The 22694-nt window shown below is 43.8% G+C and overlaps 2 protein-coding genes across 2 annotated transcripts in view; one reads left to right on the forward strand and one right to left on the reverse strand.

Moving 5' to 3' along the window:
* fgf14 (fibroblast growth factor 14) overlaps positions 1-12463 on the reverse strand; it is a 142367-nt gene extending 129904 nt beyond the window's left edge. Inside the window, exon 1 of the mRNA XM_074694438.1 lies at positions 12267-12463. Within this exon, the coding sequence (XP_074550539.1) occupies positions 12267-12357 (91 nt within the window). The 5' untranslated portion in view covers positions 12358-12463. The remainder of the gene's footprint in view (positions 1-12266) is intronic.
* cfap97d2 (CFAP97 domain containing 2) overlaps positions 1-22694 on the forward strand; it is a 155867-nt gene that overhangs the window by 125354 nt on the left and 7819 nt on the right. Inside the window, exon 2 of the mRNA XM_074694436.1 lies at positions 20748-20992. The gene's annotated coding sequence lies outside the window, so the exon portion shown is untranslated. The remainder of the gene's footprint in view (positions 1-20747; positions 20993-22694) is intronic.

Below are 22694 nucleotides of genomic sequence, written 5' to 3' on the forward strand. Positions count from 1 at the left end.
ACATTACTGCTAATAATCCTCTGACCAGCTGACGTTTCCTCTGCGGACAGGAAGCTGATGTGATTACAGAGGAGATGCTTTAAAGCTCCTGCTGACAGAAACTCCCAGGAGCTGGAGTTTCAGTGGTAGCAGTCAACAGAAGCAGCAGAGAGGCATGATGGTCCGTTTAAAGGCTGCTGAGGGGTCATTAGACGGGAAACGGCTGAGTCAGGGAGAAAAAAGTACCAGGACATGAGGATGATTAACTTTTTATGTCTACACTGGGATCAGAGGATGTTTGGATAAAAGAGGACGCGTGAAGTTTAAAGAGGAGGTATTCTGCTTTATCCTGTTCTTAACTCCTCGTGACACGGTGGAGGCGCGGGCCTCAAACACCAAGGTCTCCCCATAGCTTTGGCTTACAAAACTCCCTAATCTCACAGTATCATGTGTCCCATTCTACGAGCTCCTGGAGCGGCGAGCGTTCAGTCGTGATCATGTGTCAGCTCTCTGCTCTTTGACTCACACAGATCGAGCGGATGTTGTCGCACAGCTCCAACTATTTAGGGCAGAGGATGAGCTAAATTACAGCCTGATTTATGGAGCCTCCGTTAAAAACACAGAGGTGTGAGACGCCTGGACCATAAATCCTCCTGTGCTCAGATCTGCCTCAGTTTCTCAGCGTAGCATGTCCTGGTTCACTTATCAACTTTGGAAACATGTTCCCTCACAAAGACACTTTCAGTAGCATCTATGTCAAAATAAAAACTCAACTACTGAATGTTTTTTACAGTATAAAATAAAGAACAGCACCATGAGGATGTTTTAGTTTTAAAGTATTTAGAATAACAGGAGAAGCCACAGAAACCCAAGAGGTACGGCTGCTCCAAGTAAACAAAGAGTGATAATTAAAGGAAACATTAAAGTGAATGAAGAGTGACTCATTGAGATAAATTCAAAAATAATCTACATTAGACATACATTTATCAAATATTGTTACAAACTAAACTGATTTATAAACTTTCTTGTGTAACACTTTACAGCTCTGCAGATTTCATCAAAATAAAGTCACAATTAGACTTTTTTTTCAAAATATCTTTGAAATTTTCCCCCTTAATTTCATGACGACCAGAATCAAGTTTTATTGCCAAGTACATTTGGAAAAACAACGAATCTGACTTGGAGTTTTGGTGCAACAATTAACAGGAAAATAACATGAACAGCAAAAGAGCAACTACTTAAAAATTACAGGATTTCATTATTTACACTCTGTAAAAAAATAAAAAAAAAAAAGAATGAGTAAAGAGATAAAATAAACAAATGTACAAAAATAGAAAAAGATAAAGAATATTTATATAAAAATAAAATAATACAAATATAATAAAATAACAATAATAAAAATTTAAAAAATAATAATAGAAATATATTAATAATAATAATAATAATAATAATAATAATAATAATAATAATAACAATAATTACAAAAATGAGAACTGGAGGCTACAGTTGTTTGAAAATAAGCTCTTAACTTTTTTTTAAATGACATGTAATTATAATTGTGAGTTAGTCACACTTGGAAAGTTGCTGTTTTGTTCAGTTTCTTTGAAATTTCCTCCAAATTTTAAGGTGAGTAGGTGAAAATCAGCGAATAATTTATTTTAGCAGACTTTAAAGTGCCTAAATCAGTTGGAAATAAACAAAAAATTAAACAACTCACTTTACTTCAGAGGTCTGCTGATCAGAAAATAGTTAGAAATGAAACTGGTCTGATCAGAAAAAGTTAGAAACATGTCTGAAGTTAAACTCATAACTCAGTTACTCGACTTTAAAACAGAATTTGCAGATAAGTTCAGTCAGATCTCAAACATTATAACCTGAATACAAAAGTTTATCATTTATCTGTTCTTTATGTTTGATCTCAGTTATTATATCAACAATCTGAGTCCTAAAGAACTCTGACAACTACAAAACAAACAGCTGATCATGGACCTGACTTCGTATTACTTATTATTAGAAATCTATTTAAAAACTGATCAGTTATTTATCACCTGCTTCTCTGGAAATAGGAAAATATAATTACACAGGGATGTTGGGATTATTCTCTGAACATTTTTTGGGTTAAAATTTACCAATTTTCACCGATTCACCTTGAAATTTTAAAGACATTTTTTTTTAAAAAGTAACTTTCCAAACGGGACTTGCTTACAGTTAAATTTGAACTTTATTCTAAAGAAGTTAAAAGCTCATTTTTACCCAACTGTCATGAAATTCGGGGCTAATTTTAAAAATATCGAAAAAAAAATTTTTTGACAAAGTTTTACTTAATTTCGATAAAATTACTAAACCTGTAAAGAGTTACTGTTTTTCTTTAAAAAACTCAGTTACACTTTCAATCTGAGCTGAAAACACCTGGAAACCTAACGAACTCCAGAGCAGATCCTTGGCGTCTCACGTCCTGTTAAAGTGAATTTTCTGGGTTTACTCTAGCTTCTTTGTTAAATCCTGAAGCATCATGAAAACCAGGGAAAAACGTCTTTTTGCATTTTTTAACTGGGCTGTTTTTGCTCTTGACCTCTGCTCCTTCAGTTCTGACCTCAGCGTATATTTCCCACGATTCCCTGCTCTTCTGTCGTCCTCAGATTAGACACCGAGTGGAGTAAAACCTCTCAGAACAGAGAGCGACGTCTCCCCCTCGACCTGATCGGACGTTTCACCGACCTTAAATGATTTCAAGTGATTGAGGTCGGGAAAGTTCATTAAACCGACGATAGAGAAACAATTTATTAGCTCATCTGACGTTTCTCTGCCACAAAGACGATACCAACAGCGCTAATGGAGGACTGCAGCTCTCTGAGGCCAGCATCAGTCAGAGGAGGCGCAGAGGAGGCGCAGAGGAGGCGCAGGGGGAGCACAGCTGAGGACGGAGGGAGGCGTTCAGCGCTCTGAGCGTTTGTTAGAGGAGAAAAACACATGTCGCTGCAAAGCTGTTCACTCCGCTCAAATCAGCTCGACGTCACGGCGTCACGGCGTCCCTCTGCGGCGTCCTCTCCACAGGTACTAACTGTATCTGAGACGCAAATCACAGAGCAATCAGCTCCTCCTCACACTCCTCACACTCCTCCTTCTCCTTCCTACCTGTGGATCCATTCAGGAGACACAAACACAGAGCTCAGAGTGTGTTATTACAGCTGACGCCGTAAATGTCATCGGTTTATCTTTAAAACATGTTCAGGAAAAGTGCATCAGACGCTCCGACAGAGGAGAGTAACCTTTAACGGACGAGTGGATCAGCGGCGCTAAGTGCACGTTACAGGAAAAGGCAGAGCACCATTAGTGATTAACTGATTTACAAACCAATACTCAGAAAGAGCTGATCTGCTTCACCCAGCAGCCCCTGCAGCCGGGGCCCCCCGCAGGGCGCCGGGCCAGGACCGCATGTCCCATCATCCCTCTTGTTGCTGCAGCAGGAGCATCTGGGAAGGATCCAGAGCATCCCCGGGAAAGGCTCCACATAAACTCTGATTTATTATCTGCAGACGTAAAACCCCGAGTGTGTGCTCCCTTATCTCCGTCTCTAAACACACACACACTCCACACACACACACACACACACACTCGCTCAGGGAGGCAGAATGGCAGCCAGGAAGTTGAATCTCATCACCCCTGCAGGTCATTTTTCTCAAGAGCAGGACGGAGACAGCCAAAATTAATTCGTGGTGAAAAGTGATGATGCTGCTGCCACAAAAACGCCCGAAAAGATGAGAGTGAGACGCTTTTTTCTGCTGACATGTGAAGTATCCGCTGCGGCTACATGCAAACGCTGTGCTCTCCTCAAATCTGCACGGAGGCAGAACAGGAGTCGAACTTTCCCTCCGCGCTCGTTAGGATGCAAACGCTCGGCTATTTTTAGAAACAAAAGCTTCACGGGCTGCGGCGTGCGCTGGTTTTTTTGTGTGTTTAAACGTCTTTGTTTGAACGTCTCCCTCCTCACCGTGTGATCCCGTCAGGAAGACGCGGCGGTTAAACGCTGCTTTACAAACTTACTGCACAGTTTCTGGGTGAAGCCTAGCAACGTGCGGCGCAGCTCGGAGGAGGATATTTTTAGCCCACCCTGCTGTTACTCTAATTGTTGGAGTTCTTGTTTGAATCTCACCCGGCCCCTTTAATTATTACTGCCGTGTCTTTGTTAGCATGGATCCAGAGTGGCGTGGGAATGCTGCACAAACACATCACGCTGCTTCTAACTGGGTTAAAACTCGGCCTCTTTCCTCCTCGGAGCTGGATACTTCAGGGAAAGTGAATCTGAGATATATTGCTCTGGCTGTGAGGTGAGGAGTGACAGCCGCTGCATAAATTTGGGTTATTGCGTTGCATATGTAATTCTAGATTAGTCTACGGGAGGCTTTGGCTCAGCAGAGACTGGAGCACAGCGAGGAGAGTCTCTGAAAACACCCCGCACACAGACCGGGATGTAAACACTGAGGAGCTCTGCTTTCTGGACGTCTCCAGGTCGTTTATTTCACAGCAAAGTCTCAACTCTTCAATCCAAATTCACCAGACAAGACCAGGAATAAACGAGTTTCAGGATTTCCAGCCAAACATAACGCCAAAACTGCTCGAAGTGAGAAAAAAATATCTGCCAAAGCAGCAAACAAAATGTTCTCAAGTTTCTCAAAACAAAAATTTAAGCTTTAGAAGTTTTTCTGAAACTAGTTGAAAAAAAAAATCTCCTTTCCCACGTTACATTTCCTCCAGAAAAGCCTGAAAAGAAAACTTCACATCGCTAAGACTCCAGGTCTTATTCAAAGCTTTTGATATCAGGAAAACTTCCACTCATGTCTGGATTTGTCAGATGAACAGGACTTAAAATTTAAGTCCGAGCAGATATCTGGATTAGAAACTACAGACGCTGCACTTCCTCACAGCGATGGGTTGAAACACAGAAAGAAAGAAGAGGATGTTAGAAAATATTTAAAAAATTGCAAAGTAGTTAAACAACGCAGGACATAAAACCTTTAACTAAACATTGTAAAGGCTGATGAGTGAAGATGGAGTGATGAAGCAGGGAAAGGGTGAAGGAGGAGGACACAAGGAAGGAAGAGGTAGTAAGGAGAAGGGAAGGAAGTACAAGGAAGGAGGAAATAAGCGAGGAAGTAGGAGTGAAGAAGCAGAAAACAAAGTGTCAAAATGAACCAAGAAGGAGGTAAGAGGGAGGGAAGAAGGCTCAAGGAAGGAGGGAAGAAGGGGGTAGGAGAGAAGGCTTAAGAAAAAGGGAAGAAGGAAGTAGGAAAGACGGAGGAAGGCTTAAGGAAGGAGGGAAGAAGGAGATAAAGGAGAGGGAAGAGGGCTTAAGGGAGGAGTGAAGAAGGGGGTAAGAGAGAAAAGAAGGCTAAAGGAAGGAGGGAAGTAGGAGGTAGGGGAGAAGGCTTAAGAAAAAGGGAAGAAGGAAGTAGGAAAGAGGGAGAAAGGCTTAAGGAAGGCGGGAAGAAGGAGGTAGGGGAGAGGGAAGAAGGCTTAGAGAAGGAGGAAAGAGGGAAGTAGGGGAGAGGGAAGAAGGCTTAAGGAAAAAGGGAAGAAGGAGGGAAGGGAAAGGGGATAAGAAGGGGGAGAAGCAGGGACCAAAAAGAGAAAATTGATTATAGAAAGAGGAAACAAGGAGTGAAAAAGCATGGAAGAAGAAAGGAGAGGAAGGAAGGAAGGAAGGAAGGAAGGAAGGAAGGAAGAGGGAACAAGGCATAAGGAAGGAGAGCACGGCAAGGAAAAGGAGTGAAGGGGAACGGAAAGAAGCAGGGATCGAAGAGATAAAAGGAGGGAGGAAGCAGGGATGGAAGGAGGAGGGAAGGAAGTACAAGGAAGGAGGAAATAATCAAGGAAGGAGTGAAGAATCAGGGAACAAAGTGTCAACATTGAGTAGACAAAGAGGGGAGAGAGAGAAAAGAAGGCTCAAGCAAGGAGGGAAGGAGGTATGGAAGAGGGGACAAGAAGGGGAAGAAGAAGGGAAAAGACAGATAAAAGAAAAAAGTAAAAAAGAAGGGGAAAAGGAGGAGGTAAGAAAGAGGTAAGGAGGAGGGAAGAAGGAAGGAAGAAAGTGATAAAATGGAGTAAAGAAGGAGGAAGGAAGCACTAAAAAAGTAAATAAAATAAAATAAAGTAAAACTAAAATCATGAGTAAAATGATGTGGGCCCCCAGAGGCCCCGCAGCAGCAGAGCCACATGAATCACTCGGGGTCACAGCTTCAGGAGCCGGAGGTCAGACTGAAGCTGCAGGTCTACATCTCCTCCTCCTCCTCCTCCTCCTCCTCCTCCAGCTGCAGCTTCAGCTCAGCTTCCTGCTCTCTGTCACAGCTGATCGCGCTGACTTTCACTTGATCCGCTATGAACCGTCCTCACGTGGACGCTGGCTGTCCTGTGACCTGTGCTGTCACTCAGCGCTGATGTGCTGCTCAGAGGACGCAACCTACTGACTGAACGAGTCGACGGCGTTCCTGCTCCCTCAGCAAGTCCGCCGCTCCTCTCCAGCTCTGAGGAGCAGCTTCACCGAGTCACACGGAGACAGAGACGAGGTCTGAGGAGGCGATAGTGGAGCCTTTCTGCCATGTTTGTTTACAGGAAGCAGAAACGACCATATATGGGCATGACTGAGCTCAGCTCTTCCAGGCTGACTGACCAGGAAACAGAGAGCATCCTGGAGTTGTCTCTGGCCGTCTTCACGTTAAAACAGAGACTTGTATCTGTCTGAATCACACGCAGCAGCTCCCTTCACCTCTTCACGTCTCTGTCTGTCGCCATCGCAGCGATAAAGTCCTCAAAGATCGACTCTATGAGGTCAGTTTCACCGTCCGCGCTGCTGCAGAGGCTGCAGGGTTTCACCGCAACTCAGCTTCTTCATTACTAAATTGACTTAATGAAGTACGTTCACTCGTATATCCATCCAACGTTCAGGTTGGGTCGTTAACGCCAGCTGAAGGAGAGCGACGACTCAAACGACGGCTCAGGCACGAGATCTCTGCAGAAACTGGAATAAAACTCAAACATCTGAGATTATTAACTATTAAGAGACGATAAAAGGAACAAGTTTTACATCCACGACAGCTTTTTGTGGCTTGTTTCTCCCAAAGCTCTTTAAAGGAGGAGACGGCATCTACAGGACGGACAACCCCGAAGGGAGGAGAGGCTTTAGGCACGCACAGAAACACAGAAACACGGCGTTACAGCTTCAAGAAAAAACCCAACTCCTGCATCAGAGTGAAACAAAAGTTTGTTGATTTCTACTTCCTGTGTCTCTGCAGTGACTGATGGGAAAAAAACAACGCAACCTAAACAAGCAGAGGTGGAATAATCCACATTTTCAGACGTCGCCTGAGAAAAAAGCAGAGGCTCAAACTTTTAAAAGCATTTGCATGAATTTTGAAATGAGCTCATCATTAAGCCATGATGCATCACTGAGAGTTTGATGATGTGGGGAAGTCTCCAACATGATACTATAGAGCTACACACACACACTTCACACACACACACATGTATGTCTCCCTTTAAACAGATGAGCGACGATCAGCTTCCCGTCACCTCGGCGACAGATGAGGAGCGAAGGCTACGGTTTCCTCAGCGCGTGGAGAAGAAAGCGCGAGCCCAGCACGGGGATCCTGAAACAGATGTTTCCATGTTGACAGTCTTATTGATACAGCTCCGTTGGCTTAGTCTCTCTCGTGTTCTCTCAGTTATGTTGTGTTTCTAAAAATAAGCCGGAGAGCTGGAGCTCTGTATCCAGGCCTTGCAGCTCGGCCTGGTGAGCGCCACGCTGGAAACACCTGCTTCTGTTGACAGAGGGCCACGCAGAGGATCGTCTGTCTGCTCCAAAGACGGAGGAACCCAGTCCTCTGCGGTTGTGGATGTTTAGCGACTCGTGGTGGATGAGTTAGCGAGTCATACGGAGGATACTGCACCCCACTGACACAGTCTGCATCCTGGCCTACTTAGGTCCCAGTTAGCTGCTGGCTTCATCAGCACAAACGCTGTGATTGAGCCGACGTCATCACTTTAGGATGCTTCAGTAATGAGCTTCCAGGAGACAGACTCTTACTCTGAAAGGAACATGTCTTCATGACACCTGAGCTGAGCTTTGTGTGTTCATGTCCTGGATTTCATGTAATCTGGAAATCTCCAAACTTTCAACTTGAGTTTGGAGGCGTATTCCTAGAGTATTGAACATCTAGGGAAAAATATGTTTCCTGCTTCTGGAGTTAGAGAGTCATGAGAAGGATACTGCACCCCACTGACAGTCTGCATCCTGGCCTACTTTGGCCCCCGTACCTCCAAGTAGTTCACTACTTTTTGTCTTGGTACTGCACACATTTTGTGGCGATTTCTTGGACTAAAACAAAGACAGGTCCTCAAATTACCGACCCGTACCGTCCCACTTTTTGGTTCCCTGTTGTTGAAGCCAGACCAAACCAATCTGACCCCAGAAGGTGGAGCTAGAGGAAAGAATCATCACTTCCTGTGTGACAGCAGTAGTAAAGAACAACCCATAATCCTTCTATGTTGAAATCTCCAGTCTACTTCCTGTTTCTTCTTAAAATGGCATCATGAACTGCGTGACTGTCTCACATTTTTCTTCTTGGCTGGATCTATCAGCAGGGTATACTGTGTCACACTGCTATGTCGTCTCGCTGTTACGTTAATGACGTACGCGCTAGCTACCAAGAAGGACACAGTTGACTGTGGGACCACAAACAGGATCAGGCTTTACTGACCGACCCAACTAAACGGAAATGATCCAGAACGGACCAATTGGTGGAAACAGGGACTTTGGTTTCCCACTTCGCACTGGTCATCACTTTTTTCTTGGTACAACACGCATTTTGTGGCATTTTCTTGGACTAATACCAGGACAGATCCCCAAATTACCGACCCGTATCGTCCCACTTTTTGGTTCCCTTCTGTCGGTGGCCAGACCAAACTGATCTGACCCCAGAAGGTGGAGCTGGAGGAAAGAATCATCACTTCCTGTGCGACAGCAGTAATGAAGAACAACACATCACCTTGCTATGTTGAAATATCTAGTCTACTTCCAGTTTCTTCAAAAAATGGCATCACAAACTGTGAGTGTGTCACATTTTTCTTCTTTGTTGGATTAATTGGAGGGGTACACTGTGTCACGCTGCTATGCTGTTACTCAATTACGTAGCTGACGTACCAAGCTGCTACCAAGGAAGACACAGTTGACTATGGAAACACAAACAGAATCAGGTTTTACTGATCCAACCCGTACCAAACTGAAATGATCTGTACCGAACCACTTGTGGAGACAGGGCTTTGGTTTCATGGTTAGCTGCTAGCCTCATCAAGTCAAATGCTGGTGATTGAGCCGACATCAACACTTTTATCTTGGTACAGCATGCATTCTGTGGTGATTTATTTGACTAAAACAGGTCCCCAAAATAACCAACCCGAACTGTCCCACTTTTTGGTTCCCCTCTGTTGGGGTGTCAGACCAAACTGATCCAACCCCAGAAGGTGGGGCTGGAGGAAAGAATCATCACTTCCTTCCTTTTTCTTCTTCGCTGGATTGTCAAGCTGCCTATGCTGGTACACTATTATGTAGCCAACGTTGATGCCAGATACCAAGAAGGACACAGTTGACTGTGGGAACACAAACAGGATCAGGCTTTACTGATCTGACCCACACTAAACGGAAATGACCCGTACCAGACCACTTGTGGAATCAGAGCTTTCACTTCCTGGGCCGACATCATCACTTTTATCTTGGTACAGACTGCACTTTGTGTCATTTACTTTGACTAAAACCAGGACAGGTCCCTAAATCACCGACCCGTACCGTCCCACTTTTTGGTTCCCTTCTGTTGGTGGCCAGACTAAACTGATCTGACCCCAGAAGGTGGAGCTGGAGGAAAGAATCACCACTTCCTGTGAGACAGCGGTAATAAAGAACATCACATATGATGATTAAATCTCCAGTCAACTTCCTATTTCTTTTGAAAATGGTGTCACAAACAGTGTGACTGTGTTACATTTTTCTTCTTCGCTGGATTTTTTAGCGAGGTAAACTGTGTCACACTGCTATGCCGTCACACTATTACTTGGCTGACGTACAAGCTGCCTATCAAGAATGGCACGGTTGGCTGTGGGAACACAAACAGGATCAGGATTTACTGATCTGACCCGTACCAAACTGAAATGACCCATACCAGACCGCTTGTGGAAACGGGGCTTTGGTTTCACGGTTATCTGCTAGCTTCATCAACACAAACTCTGGTCATTGAGCCAACATCATCACTTTATCTCAGAACAGCAAACATTTTGTGGCATTTTGACCAAATTTTAACTTTGACTAAAACCAGGACAGGTCCCCAAATTACCGACCTGTACCGTCCCACTTTTTGGTTCCCTTCTGTTGGAAGCCAGACTAAACTGATCTGACCCCAGAAGGTGGAGGTGGAGGACAGAATCATCACTTCCTGTGTGACAGCGGTAACTAAGAACAACACATGATCCTGCGATGTCAAAATCTCCATAGCATTTTTCTTCTTCGCTGGATTTTTTTAGCCGGGTACACTATGTCACGCTGCTATTCCATCACACTTTTACATCCAGCTTACACACCGCCTACCAAGAAGGGCACAGATAGCTGTGGAAACACAAACAGGACCAGGTTTTACTGATCCAACCTGTACCAAACTGAACAGATCCGTACCGGACCACTTGTGGAAATGGGAGCTTCCGTTTCTCGGTTAGCTGCTGGCTTCATCAGCACAAACGTTGTGATTTACTTGATATCATCACTTTAGGATGCTTCAGTAATGAGCTTCCAGGAGACAGACTCTTACTCTGAAAGGAGCATATCTTCATGACACCTGAGCCGAGCTTTGTGTGTTTACGTGTCCTGGGTTTCATGTAATCTGGATTCTTACATGTCAAACATTTTCACATGAATCTCAAAACTTTCACTGTGAGTTTGGAGAAGTATTTCCAGAGTATGAAACATCTAGGGAAAAATATTTTTGAGGGAAGTCTTTGGAGGAATCTGAATAAGAGCTAAGTGGTTTCAAATTAAAGTTTAGCTTTAGCCACTTAGCCTTAGCTTTGTTATTGGAATGCACCCCACCAAAATAAAAGTCTGGAATAAGAAAGAGGCTGCCTGCAACATGAAAAGCAGAAAATGATTCTGATCATGTTTGTGTTTTGATCCCTGGCTGTGTGAAGACGCCGCTGTCTGTCTGTGTCTGCCCGTGTTTTCCTGCTCCTGCAGTGTCAGCAAGGCAAATAGTCCCGCTCCAGTATTATGATGATCTACTATACTGCAGCTGCAGTGTGGAGGAACTGCTGCTGCTGCTGCTGCTGCTGCTGCTGAGCACATCATCTTTAAACCCACCACATGAGCTGCTAACAAGTTGCCCGCACTACATGCTGTCCACCTGGGGCTTTTCTACCTGCAGCAGCAGCAGCAGCCTGTTGAAATGCACACCCTGTGATGTTGCATTCACATTGGTGTGTGTGTGTGTGATGCTGTGGGGAGGCTTCTTGCCGTCTGAAATGCAGGATTTTGCAGAATTTTGCAGAATTTTGCAGAATTTTGCAGAATCTTGCAGGATTCCTCCCCTACGTGCTGTAATCCCACCTGGCTCCCCCTGCGCACAAAATCAACTCGTGTGGATCCCTGTCTGAGCAGGCCCGCATCATGAGCCCCGGCCTGCAACAGCCGAGAGGGGCAGACATGAAAGAATAGTCTGTCTCCTCCGGCTGAGAGCAGCGAGTAGCCCATTTAATCGAGAAGTGGTGTTGCAGAGGGGGGAATGCTGCAGCAGCAGACCCGGGGATGGAGTCTGGAGTCCTGTGGTGAGCGGGGGAAACCACGCAGGACACAACCACTCTGCGTGGATGTGATCAGCTGTAAATGCATCTTGCTTGTCCGTGTGTGTGAGCGCTATTTAAAAAGTTAGGAGATCATGGTGCCGTGGTGATGCAGGGGAGGGGAGGAGGAGGAGGAGGAGGTGGAGGAGGAGGTGGGGGGCGCATTGTGTGTGTGTGCGCTGCGCGTCCCCCCAAACCCCGGGCTCGCTCGCCGATAGTAGCTGCACAGAATAAGTTGTTCCCCCTCCCAGCGCCTCTGCATGATCCACTCGCTGCATAAATATGATTGCAGATCTATCACCAGTACAGCAAACAAACACACACACGCACACACACAGTGTCTCACACGCTCTCACGCACGCACAACGCCGGTTCACAGCGAAACGGAGGAGTAGGCATAATGGTGATGAGCTTACCACTTGGATTCTTGTTTTTCTTAAGACTCTTGCCACAAAGACACTGCAGCATATGCGTTCCTTTGCTGAAAATGTTCCAAAGAAACCACATTGATTTGGGCGAAGAGCAATCCAGTGGCTTAAACACCCAGATATAGATGAGATCCTTGCGGTTGCATAATAACACAATTGGATCAGTTCTCCAGGACAAGGCTACCAATTGTATCATAGAAAAATAGGTATATCCAAGTCCTATGCGCTTTCATTCACGTGGCAAAATATTCGGCATCTGTCAGACTTCGTAACACCGCTGTGTTTTCTTCTTCTGGCGTATAAAGGATGCCTCCTCAACTAGTCGATAATAGAAAATATACTCTGTAAATTGCATGTGTCGCACCGGGAGGAGACGGGCCGCCAGTAAACAAACACAACTAACGTGAAAACAGTAAAACACGGAGCGTTTCCGAGGAGAAAATCATTGCCTATTAGTTCATCACTCTGAGGAGAGGAGGGTGGATCTGCACAGCATCAAAAGCCAAGGGAGGATGCATCCTATGCACAGACTGCTGCAATGATAGCCCCAACAAAACAGCACATTGCCGGATCCGGTCCAATTCGTGTCTCCTGTGAAGCAGCTTGCTCGGCGAGGTCAGATAACACCAACCTCAGTTTGCATTTCTTCTCGTCCCACACTGCAACGTCTCTGGCTGCTCGCTGTGTGTGTTGCTCCCTCCGTGATTCCTGAAGTGTGCGTTTCTTCCCTGCTTTTTTTTTTTGCGGGGTTTTCTCCTCCAGCCGCTCAGCACCACGCCACTCGCATCTCCAGAAAAAGTCCGGTGCGCCTATAAAAACATTTGCATGAATTTCCTTCAGCGGAGGAGCTCAGTTAGAAATAGACGGGGAGGAGGGGTTAAATTGAAAGATTGGCTTTCCATTACGTAAACACGTGGTTTCTGCGCCGTCATTTCAGTGATGCTCTCGGAAATTTTTATGATCTGACTGAGACTATTGTCCCAAGCTGTTTGCGGCTGATTTTCCAGGAGATGACAGTTTGGGCTGTGGAGTGGGTTTTTTTTTCTCCTGCAGGAGGGCACGTTGCTCTGCACGTTAAACATCGACAGTGTGGATTCATCCGCTGCTCTTCTTCAAGTTGCTGCAGCTTTTCTTTAAACCCTGGATGAGAAATTCTGCACTAGAGCTCCGTGCAGACTCACCTGTATCAGCCTGGTGGGGGGGCTCACCTGTGTTTGTGTCAAGTCATCTCACTGCAGAGCAACAGATCACTCAGTCAACAAGAGCTGCAGGAGAAAAGTTAATACTCCAAAGCAGTGGTGTGCACAAGAGGGGGGGAAATGGGGGAGGTTGCCCCCTTATTTATCTGAATAGTAGATAAACATGAGCTGAGGTGTCCTCTCAAGCCCAGAAATACATGCTAAAGTGTTTGTGCTGCCGGCTTTCCAATGTAGAAGCAATGCATTTTTTAATGCCACATCTTCATCTATTCCTCAAGTATTACATTGAACAATAGGCTCATATAAAATACAAGGATAGAGTCAAAAACATAACAAGGGTTTCATACCCTGTGTGTGGCTAATACCTTACCTTTATTGACCCGGTACGGACCGGTAGAAAGTTAAGGATAAGGCATATATGTGCCTAACAGGATCTCTGATCCGTGCCGGACACAGGAGCCACCACACATCCACGGGAGTCGTCTGCAGGTTGGAGGTTCTCATGGGATTTCTAAGTATCTCGATACTTCAGGAAAAAAATTACTCAGAAAAACAAGAAAAAAGTAATCTGAAAACAGAAAAAAAGACTCCTAAATAATTATAACAAAAAACAAAACAATAAAAAAAAACATTAATCTGAAAAACAAAATTAATTACCACAAAAAACAAACCGAAGAATAAATGACTCTGAAAAACCTGAGTTTTTTTTTTTTTCTTCAAGTTAATGCAATACGCTTCCGTACTTATGAGCCAAAATGCATGCAAAGTATCCTTTTGGAGGCCAAACATCCATTAAAGTGCTCTTTTAGGAGCCGAAACACGTGCCAGATGGGACCTTCTGGTGGCCAAATTGCACCGAAGTGTCCTCTTGGGCACCAAATGCATGCTAAAGTGCCTTGTTGTCTGCCAAAATTCCCACCTTGGGAGCCAAAATGTGTACTTATGTGCCCTCTTAGGCCAAGATCCAGGTGCTGAAGTGTCCTCTTTTGAAACAAAACATACTGAAGAGCCCTTTTAGAGGCCAAACATACGTTAAAATGCCGTTTTGGAGCCAAAACACATGCTGAAGTGTATTTTTGGGAGCCATTTTGTACTAAAGTGCCCTGTCTAGCACCATATGTGTGCTGAAGTGCCTTATTGTCTGCAAAAATGCCTACCAAAGTGTTCCCTTAGTAAGCCTAACTTGCACTTAAGTGGCCTCTAGGGCACCAAACACGTGCTAATGTGCCCTCTTAGGTGCCAAAACCTGCGCTAAAGTGCCCTCTCGAGCCAAAACAGATGCTAACATGCCACCTTGGGAGACAAAATGTGTGCTACAGTGTCTTATGGTCAGCCTAAATGCCTTCGTAGGAGCTAAACATGCACCTCAGTGCCCTCTCAAGCCCAAAGACATTTGCTAAAGTGTCTTCATATGAGCCAAAATGCATGCAAAGTATCCTTTGGGAGGCAAAATATGCACTAGAGTCCCCTTTAGGAGCCAAAACACATGCCAGATGGGACATTTTGGTGGCCAAATTGCACTAAAGTTTCCTTTGGGGCACCAAATGTGTGCTCAAGTGCCTTGTTGTCTGCCAAAATGCCCTCCTCGAAGCCAAACTTGTACTAAAGTGCCCCTTCGGGCCCAGATCTGTGTGCTGCAGTGTCCTATTTTGAAACAAAACACACCTAAGTTCCCCTCGTGCACTAAAGTGCTCTCTTAGGCCCAGAATTGTGTGCTAAAGTGTCGTCTTATTAAAAACAAAACAGAATAAAGTGCCCTTTTGGAGGCCAAACATGCGCTAAAGTGCCGTCTTGGGAGTCAAATCACATGCCAAAGTGCATTTTGGGAGCCATATTTAACTAAAGTGCCCTCTTTGGCACCAAATGTGTGCTAAAGTGCCTTATTGTCAGTCACAATGCTTGCCAAAGTGCTTCTTTAGTGAGCCTAACTTGCACTTAAGTGGCCACTAGGGCCCCAAACATGTGCTAATGTGCCCTCTTTGGTGCCGAAACCTGCACTAAAGTGCCCTCTTGAGAGAAAACAGATGCTTAAATGCCACCTTAGGAGCCAAAATGTGTGCTTAAGTGCCCTGTTGTCTGCCTAAATGCCTTTGTGGGGGCTAAACATGCACCTAAGTGCCCTCTTATGCCCAGAACCAGGTGCTAAAGTGTCCTTTCATGAAACAATCAACACGCAAAGTGCCCTTTTGGCGGCCAAACTGACGCTTAATTGTCTCTTGTGGGCCTAAAAGCTTGCTAAAGTGGGCTAAAGTGCCCCCTTGAGCCAAAGCAGATGCTGAAATGCCATCCTAAGAGTCAAAATGTGTGCCAGAGTCCCCTCTTAAAGAGGCTAATACGTGTGCTATAGAGCCCCCAGGAAACATGCAGGTCTTACTGCCCTCTTCAGTGGAGAGAAGCTGCTGTTTTTGCTCTTTTTTTCCTTTAAAAAGTCCCGCCACTGCTCCAAAGTGCTCAGAGGACTTTAATCATCTCATAAAAACAACTTGAGTGCCTGGAAAAGCTGAAACAGTTCAGTGTTTGGACGTGAGAAGCAGATAATATATGTTTGTTTGGCAGGGCTGCATCACCGGCTCTGTTTGCTGCTCTCACCCCGGAGGACGCGAGCTGTTAGTGTTGCTCATGACGACTGTTATTCCACAGTACGACGACTTTTCTCTGAGGATTGAAACATTTTCCATCACATGCCGAGGGGAGAGGAGGACATTGTGTTCCCCTGATCATGCCTGCCCTCAGCAGGTTGGAGGAAGTTTGTTTTTGTGCGTAACAAGTGTCTCTCCTTCTTCCTCTGCTGCTGTGGTGGTTTGTTTTCTGGATGTGTCCAACCCCCCCTGATCCGTCAGCTTGACCCCCTCCCTGCATGAATAACTGAAGTCAATTTGCCTGCCAGTGTTTGGAAGTTGACCCGTTAGATGCTCGATATAGTGTTGACCCCATTCACAGGTGCTTGATACTGTTTGCCAGCGAGTGATCTGCTGCAGGCTGTCATATCACATCATGCTAACGAGCAGCGTGTTTATCAAACAGCCTCTGCTCTTTGTGAGGATGGAAGTTTCACTCTGAAGAGCTGAATTCATTAATGAGCTGAAAGTATGAGTAGGAAGAGTTCACTATTTCATCCTTACAGTTTTAAAGTTGGTCTGATGTGTTTGTCTGCTGCTATTATCTGCTGCTGTTGCCTGGATTGCAGGACAAGCTCCTCAGACAACTCTCAGTCTTCATTTGTCAGGTGTCATAAAAGAAGATGACATTTTTCTACAATGTTTACTAGTTTAGAAAACAAACAGAGACTGATGTTTTAATACTAGTTGAGCAAGACATCCATGATTTTACCTTTTTTCTATTTATTATGGGGTCCTCTTTTGCTATTTATTGTCTTTTTGTTGTTTTTACTGTTTTTATTCTCTTTAACACATTTTTTTGTTTCTATTTTTATTTTTAATTTATTTTTTTTTAACTTGCTTTTATTTGATTGTGTTTCAAGACTGTGCAGCACTTTGGTCAACCTTGGTTGTTTTTAAATGTGTTATAAATAAACGTGATTGATTGATTGATTGATTGATTAAGGCAACCTCCATCTGCTAAAACTGCAGTTCCTCAAGTGTCCACTTGAGGCTCGGTCTAAAGTCAAAAAAGCTGAACTTAACAGACAAAATAATAAGTTTACAACCTGCTACTGGATGATTTTGATCTGAGAAGCTAATTTCCTCATCCACACACTTATATCTGTAACTTAGGGGTTTTGAAGGAGTTAGGACTGTGAGTTTTGTACCATTAGCAGCACAGCTGTAGCTGTTAGCAAGGAGGCCTAAAGCTAGCCTCCTGTTTACATGAAGCAGGGTATTTTCAGTTTGCTTTTAGAAATACTTTCATCCACATATAACCGGACAAATCTTTTAAGTGAAACGGGGTTAATGTATAAAAAAAATATATGCAGTTTCTCAGAAACACGGTTACATGTGGACATAGCCTGAGTCAGCATTCCTAGCAAGGCGCCTGCCGACCGTATGCTCCATGACTCTGCATCTGAAAGGAACAGTCCAGGCTTTAAAAGCTGTAGTTTTACCACAGAGTCAACAGGCAGAGGTGAAACAAACAGAAACACAAAACTCATGTGATCTGGCTTTTTGCTGTTGGCAGCTTCAATCAATCAATCAATCAAACTTTATTTGTACGGCACTTTTCATACAGGATTCTGCAAAAGAAATTGCATAATTACATAAAATGAAAACATAAGACCCCCACAATCCCCCCACCCCCAAACCATATTTAACATACACACTCACTTTCTCAAACACATGAAGACATGAAAAGGAAATTCTGACAGAGAGCAGAATAAGAGGACTGAGGAAACGCCACCTTGTATTAAAAATGAGGAAACACAGGAGCTAAAAGTAAAATGATACTTAAAAAGACTCGTAAATACTTGAAAATACTAGAGGATAAAATAAATAAATGAGTAAATAAATAAGTAAAATAATATAACAAAACAGTATAGAATAAAAATTAGATAAATAATATTGTAAAATGAGATTGTGTCACATCAGGTGGGTCAAAAAAATCAGCTAAAATTGGAGAAGCATTTAACAAAAAATAAAATTCCAAGTAAAATAAATAAATAAATAAATAAAACAGAAAATAAAAATCTGATTGAAATGTAGTAATAAAACAAAATAAAAGGGTTAAAATAAGTTACGTATAACATAAAATAATATTAAATACAATCAGCTAAAAGTGAGATTAAAGAGGAAGGTCTTGAGTCTGCCTTTAAAAATATGAACAGTAAGTAGCTTGTTACTGTTGTTTTGGAGTTTCGACCAATCAGAATCGAGTATTTGAAACAGCCTGTTTTAAAGAATCAGGACCAAAACTTTAAATCATTGGCTCACCGTAACGTTGGTGCAGTTAAAGTGGACTCGATGTGTCAGACGTGTCGCTGAGGGTGTCTTTTAAGCGGCGCCGCGTGGAGCGAGCAGGAGCTGAGGTTTGAGTAAGCAGAGTTAACCACGGCGCAGCGAGCCCAGTAACAGACTGGGAGGTTCATTAGCGTGGTCGGGTTGTGTGTTCATCTCTGAATTACAGCATTAATCCACTTTAATGACCCAGTTTTGAGGCGCCCAGGTCTTGTCGGTTGTCTGTGATAACTGGTTCCTGGGGGACGTGGGCCACTTTGAAACCAAATGTTTCCTGATTGACTTTCTTCCCACGGCTTCTCATTTTGCTGTGTCACTGTTTAAAGGCCAACTGTAAAGAATTCCTCATCGATTTTTCAGGGGAGGCTGTCAATTTTTCAATTACCGCACACATTGTGTACCTGCTAACACGTTTACGGTGCCAGGTGCACACACACTCACACACACACACACTCACACACACAGCTGCAGAACACCAGCAAACAGGAGAGGGTGTCACTGTGTGTCTTATTTCTTACATGTGTGCTCTTCTACCTGCGTCCTGTGAGGTCAGGTGGACCCACGGAGGACTCACCCGGGTCGGAGCAGAGCTCTGCAGGCTCTCCCTGGGCTCTGCAGCTCTCTCCTCCTGCAGAGGCCTCTCATGTCGTCCTCTCCATCGATCTGTCTACAGTAATGTAAAGCATCATAGCACCCTGGAGGATATCCTCTGACAATTTTGTCAGGGATCATTAGAATACTTCTTTTTGATTGCCCGGGCTGCGGCCGGCAGGAAGTGGCTCCCCTGTGAGTTTTTAAAAGCCTGTTTTCTTCTGCTGGGGAAAAAATAACTTGATTTAAGATGCTGAGAGATAAATGGACTGGTTCCAGTTCCTCTAATGGTTTCTGTGGTTTAACTCCACAGGTTTAAAGGGCTCACACACGGAGGAGTGAGACGTGTAAATAAAATGTATGTGCTTTTAATATCTATCTTATATCAATAAGATGTTTTTCCGGATTTGTCAGGGGAACGTGACTCAGATTAAATCTAATTTGATTATTTTGACTAAAATGAGGCAGAAACACAAGCTTCGATTTCAGTTTTGCAGTGTTTAGAGTTTAGTTCGAGTCAAGTTAGAGCGGTAACTGTCTCCTGATGGGACGTGACCACAGACTTTATGATAAATTGACGTAGTCTCCCTGACGTAACCCGTCTGTTTCCGAAACAGGTTCTTCAAACAAACTAGCTGAAGCAGCCATATTGGAAGTGGGACGGCCTTGAGTCTCCACGCTAACAGCTATTGGGCACCTGTCAATCACATGACCTGGGCTGTACCTCTAATTGGGCGAACTCTTGATCTAAATCCCTAAAATCTGAATCTATTTATCTATTTATCTAAATAATAAATGGTTGCTAGGCGCCGCCCTGTTGGCTATGGCTGCTTGTTGTAGCACCTCTCTCTTCTTTGTCTGTTTAATGTAATTTTTTCGTCTCTTTTATCGTAATCTCTGTATTTGGAGTGGATCATTACTTTGTGTGGCTCATTTGTTGGTCATGGACACCAAACTTTTTGTGTCTTCAGTGATATTTTTACTACTTTTCTCCTGTGTTTGTCTGGAGATCCTACATGTAATCATGGCTGCATTGTTTACATGTGAAATCAGCTGTTAGCAGCCTGTAGCATGTCAATGCTAACTGGTGTAAGGCCAGATGTTTTCCACAAGGTGAGGAGAAGGAGGTGAGGACGACGTGCTGGTTCTCAGGTGTGAGCTAAGAAGTGACGACATGGACCTGTCCTTCCATCCATCGTTATTGGGAACGTAAGATCTATCTCCAATAAGATGGACGAGCTAGCTGTGCTAACCCAGCAACAGAGGGAATACCAGAGGGCAGAGTAGCATCATGCTATTCACAGACATGGCTAACAGAGCTAACAGCAAACACCAAGGCCACATGTGAAGAGCTTCACCTGCTGTGAGCAGACAGGATCCAGGAGACAGAGACTGAACAGACTGCTGAAGAAGCTCAGTCCTGGACCCTGTGGAGGTGGAGGCTGGCTGACTGGACAATGATGGACAAGCTGTCACCATCTATTTTCTTATGGAGCTTTTTACACTTTCTATACACTTTCTTACTTTGGTTTTCTTGATTGTTGTAAATATGTTTATTTCAGCTGTGAAAGTAACTTTTTTTTGGCTTGGTGTGTTTGTAACTTCCTGTCCTGGAAGAAACAGCAGGTTTTAGCTCTTCAGCATTTTCTCATATTTTTAGACCAGAGGTTTTTGCTTGGATTTGACCCTAAAGAAGTTCACAGATCAATTTGCAATAAGTTTATTCTGAAGGGTTTTTAATGCAGCGCTGTCTTTTCACACTCTTCCAGATCACTTCATGAGATATGGATTCACACACACTGAAGACAAAGGAGAAAAACCTGAGTGTGTTTTGTCCAGAGCTCAAAGCCAGGCCACTTGAGAGCGGATGAGTTGGAGCATTAAAACCATCCTCTGCCCTTCACCCAGCGTGCACAGAGCCAACATGTCCACCAATCAGAGCGGGAGAATGAGCATTGTTTGGCACTGCTTGGAGGAAATGAACAGCTGCAAGTCAACCAAGTCCTAACCAAAGGTTTTATGAAAGCACACACACTCACACACACACAAACACACACACAGAGAGCTTAGAAACACTTATTTATCAACTGTCTGATCCTGATCCACCATATGTGAAGTTTAGACGTGAGCTCAAACCCTCCACGGCTCCCACAGCGTGAGTAACAGAGCTAAAGACCAACGGTACAAACTGAGGAATCCCACACACATAATAACAACTCCTCTTTAATTCCCCTGTGACCGACAGCGTTTATTATTTCAGAGAGATGAGGGCGATGACACCGACCTGCTGAGAATGCAGGCTACACATTCACCGAACGTAGCGTGTAATTTAAACAAACGGATCACAGCTCAGTCTGCAGCTTTGTGATGATTTGTCCCTTTGTGTCTGCCGTACATGTGAGTTTCATGCTGTCCATCTAATCTAAGTAGGTCAGCAGATGAAATGCCTTTTTTATGGGACAGATGTCGTCGCTTTCCAAACTTTCTGGGTCAGATTTTTGGAAACTTTGCAGCTTGGCAGCAGTGGAGGAAGCTTCTAGAAAGCTGTTCTCCTGAAGTTTCTCAGCTGTCATACGTGTCCGTGATGTTGCAGTCACAGAGCGGAGCTCATGAAGCCACAGTTAACCCCCATCATATATCCATGTGCTGTCATGTGATCGATCGTTTCCTGCAGAGCCAATAAGATAATCAATACTTCAGCTCGGCCTCCCTGCGTGTTCAGCAGCGATCTGCTCGCTGCTCTATCTTTATCCTGAACATCTTGTTCACATGCTGCAGGGAGAAGACGCTGTCAGACCAGCTCTTACTACTCGCACCAGAATAAAACACAACAGGTAGGAGGACCGAACATGTGATCCTCTGCGGTTATTTTAAGTGTCGGCATGAGGTGGTTGTTTCCTCAAACACTTCTTCTTCATGCACCACCTGCACAGCACGGCTCCGTGTGCGGGGAACAACCAAACGTCCTTAAGAAGCAGCTGAGTCTTTACCTGCCTCGGCATCATAGATTTAGATTCTCAAGTTATTCAAATTCAATGAGATAATAGGTTTTATTGTGTTAAAAATCATGAACAAAGCGCATAAGAAACTGCTGCCAACCAACATCCAGAATTGTTTTAAAAACAGAGAAAGTTTCTATAATTTAAAGAGTGTGATGAGTTTCTGAGTGATCTTGAAAAGTTTCCTTTCTAGATATCTGCCTCATCCTAATCCACACTTTAAAATGAGATTATCAGCACCAATACAGGTTATTCCTTAATGCTACTTCTTAGCTTTCTGATCAGGTCGAGCAGGACTGGATTGATTTACAGCACGTCCAAATCTCTATGACAGGAGTCTGCAACCTTCATAGGAGCCATTAAGCCTCAGCCCACCTGGATTAAAGTCAATCAAGAGCCACAAAATCTACTTTATCTTCACAGTAAAGACAAAAAAGTGCATAACTTTGAAACATATTAGAAATCTAGTGAATAATTAAACAAGAGGATTTTGTGGTTATGAAATTGTAATTTTTTTGTCCCTTTTTAAAAATATTCAATATATTTGCAAATATCAAAAAAAGGAAAAATAAGTAATATCATAGTTCATGAATTAGCAAAACTTGAGATATTTCAGTAAGATTGTGAATTTTTTTCAAGAAATATAATACAAAAAAAGGGGGGGGAAAATGGCTGAAATTGGAAAAATTTGAGATTTCATAACTGTTCTAAAATTTC

This window comes from Halichoeres trimaculatus, unplaced genomic scaffold, assembly GCF_033239565.1.
Source record: "Halichoeres trimaculatus isolate MK-OKI-2021-1 unplaced genomic scaffold, fHalTri1.1 fHalTri1_scaffold_19, whole genome shotgun sequence".
NCBI classification, from domain to species: Eukaryota; Metazoa; Chordata; class Actinopteri; order Labriformes; family Labridae; genus Halichoeres; species Halichoeres trimaculatus.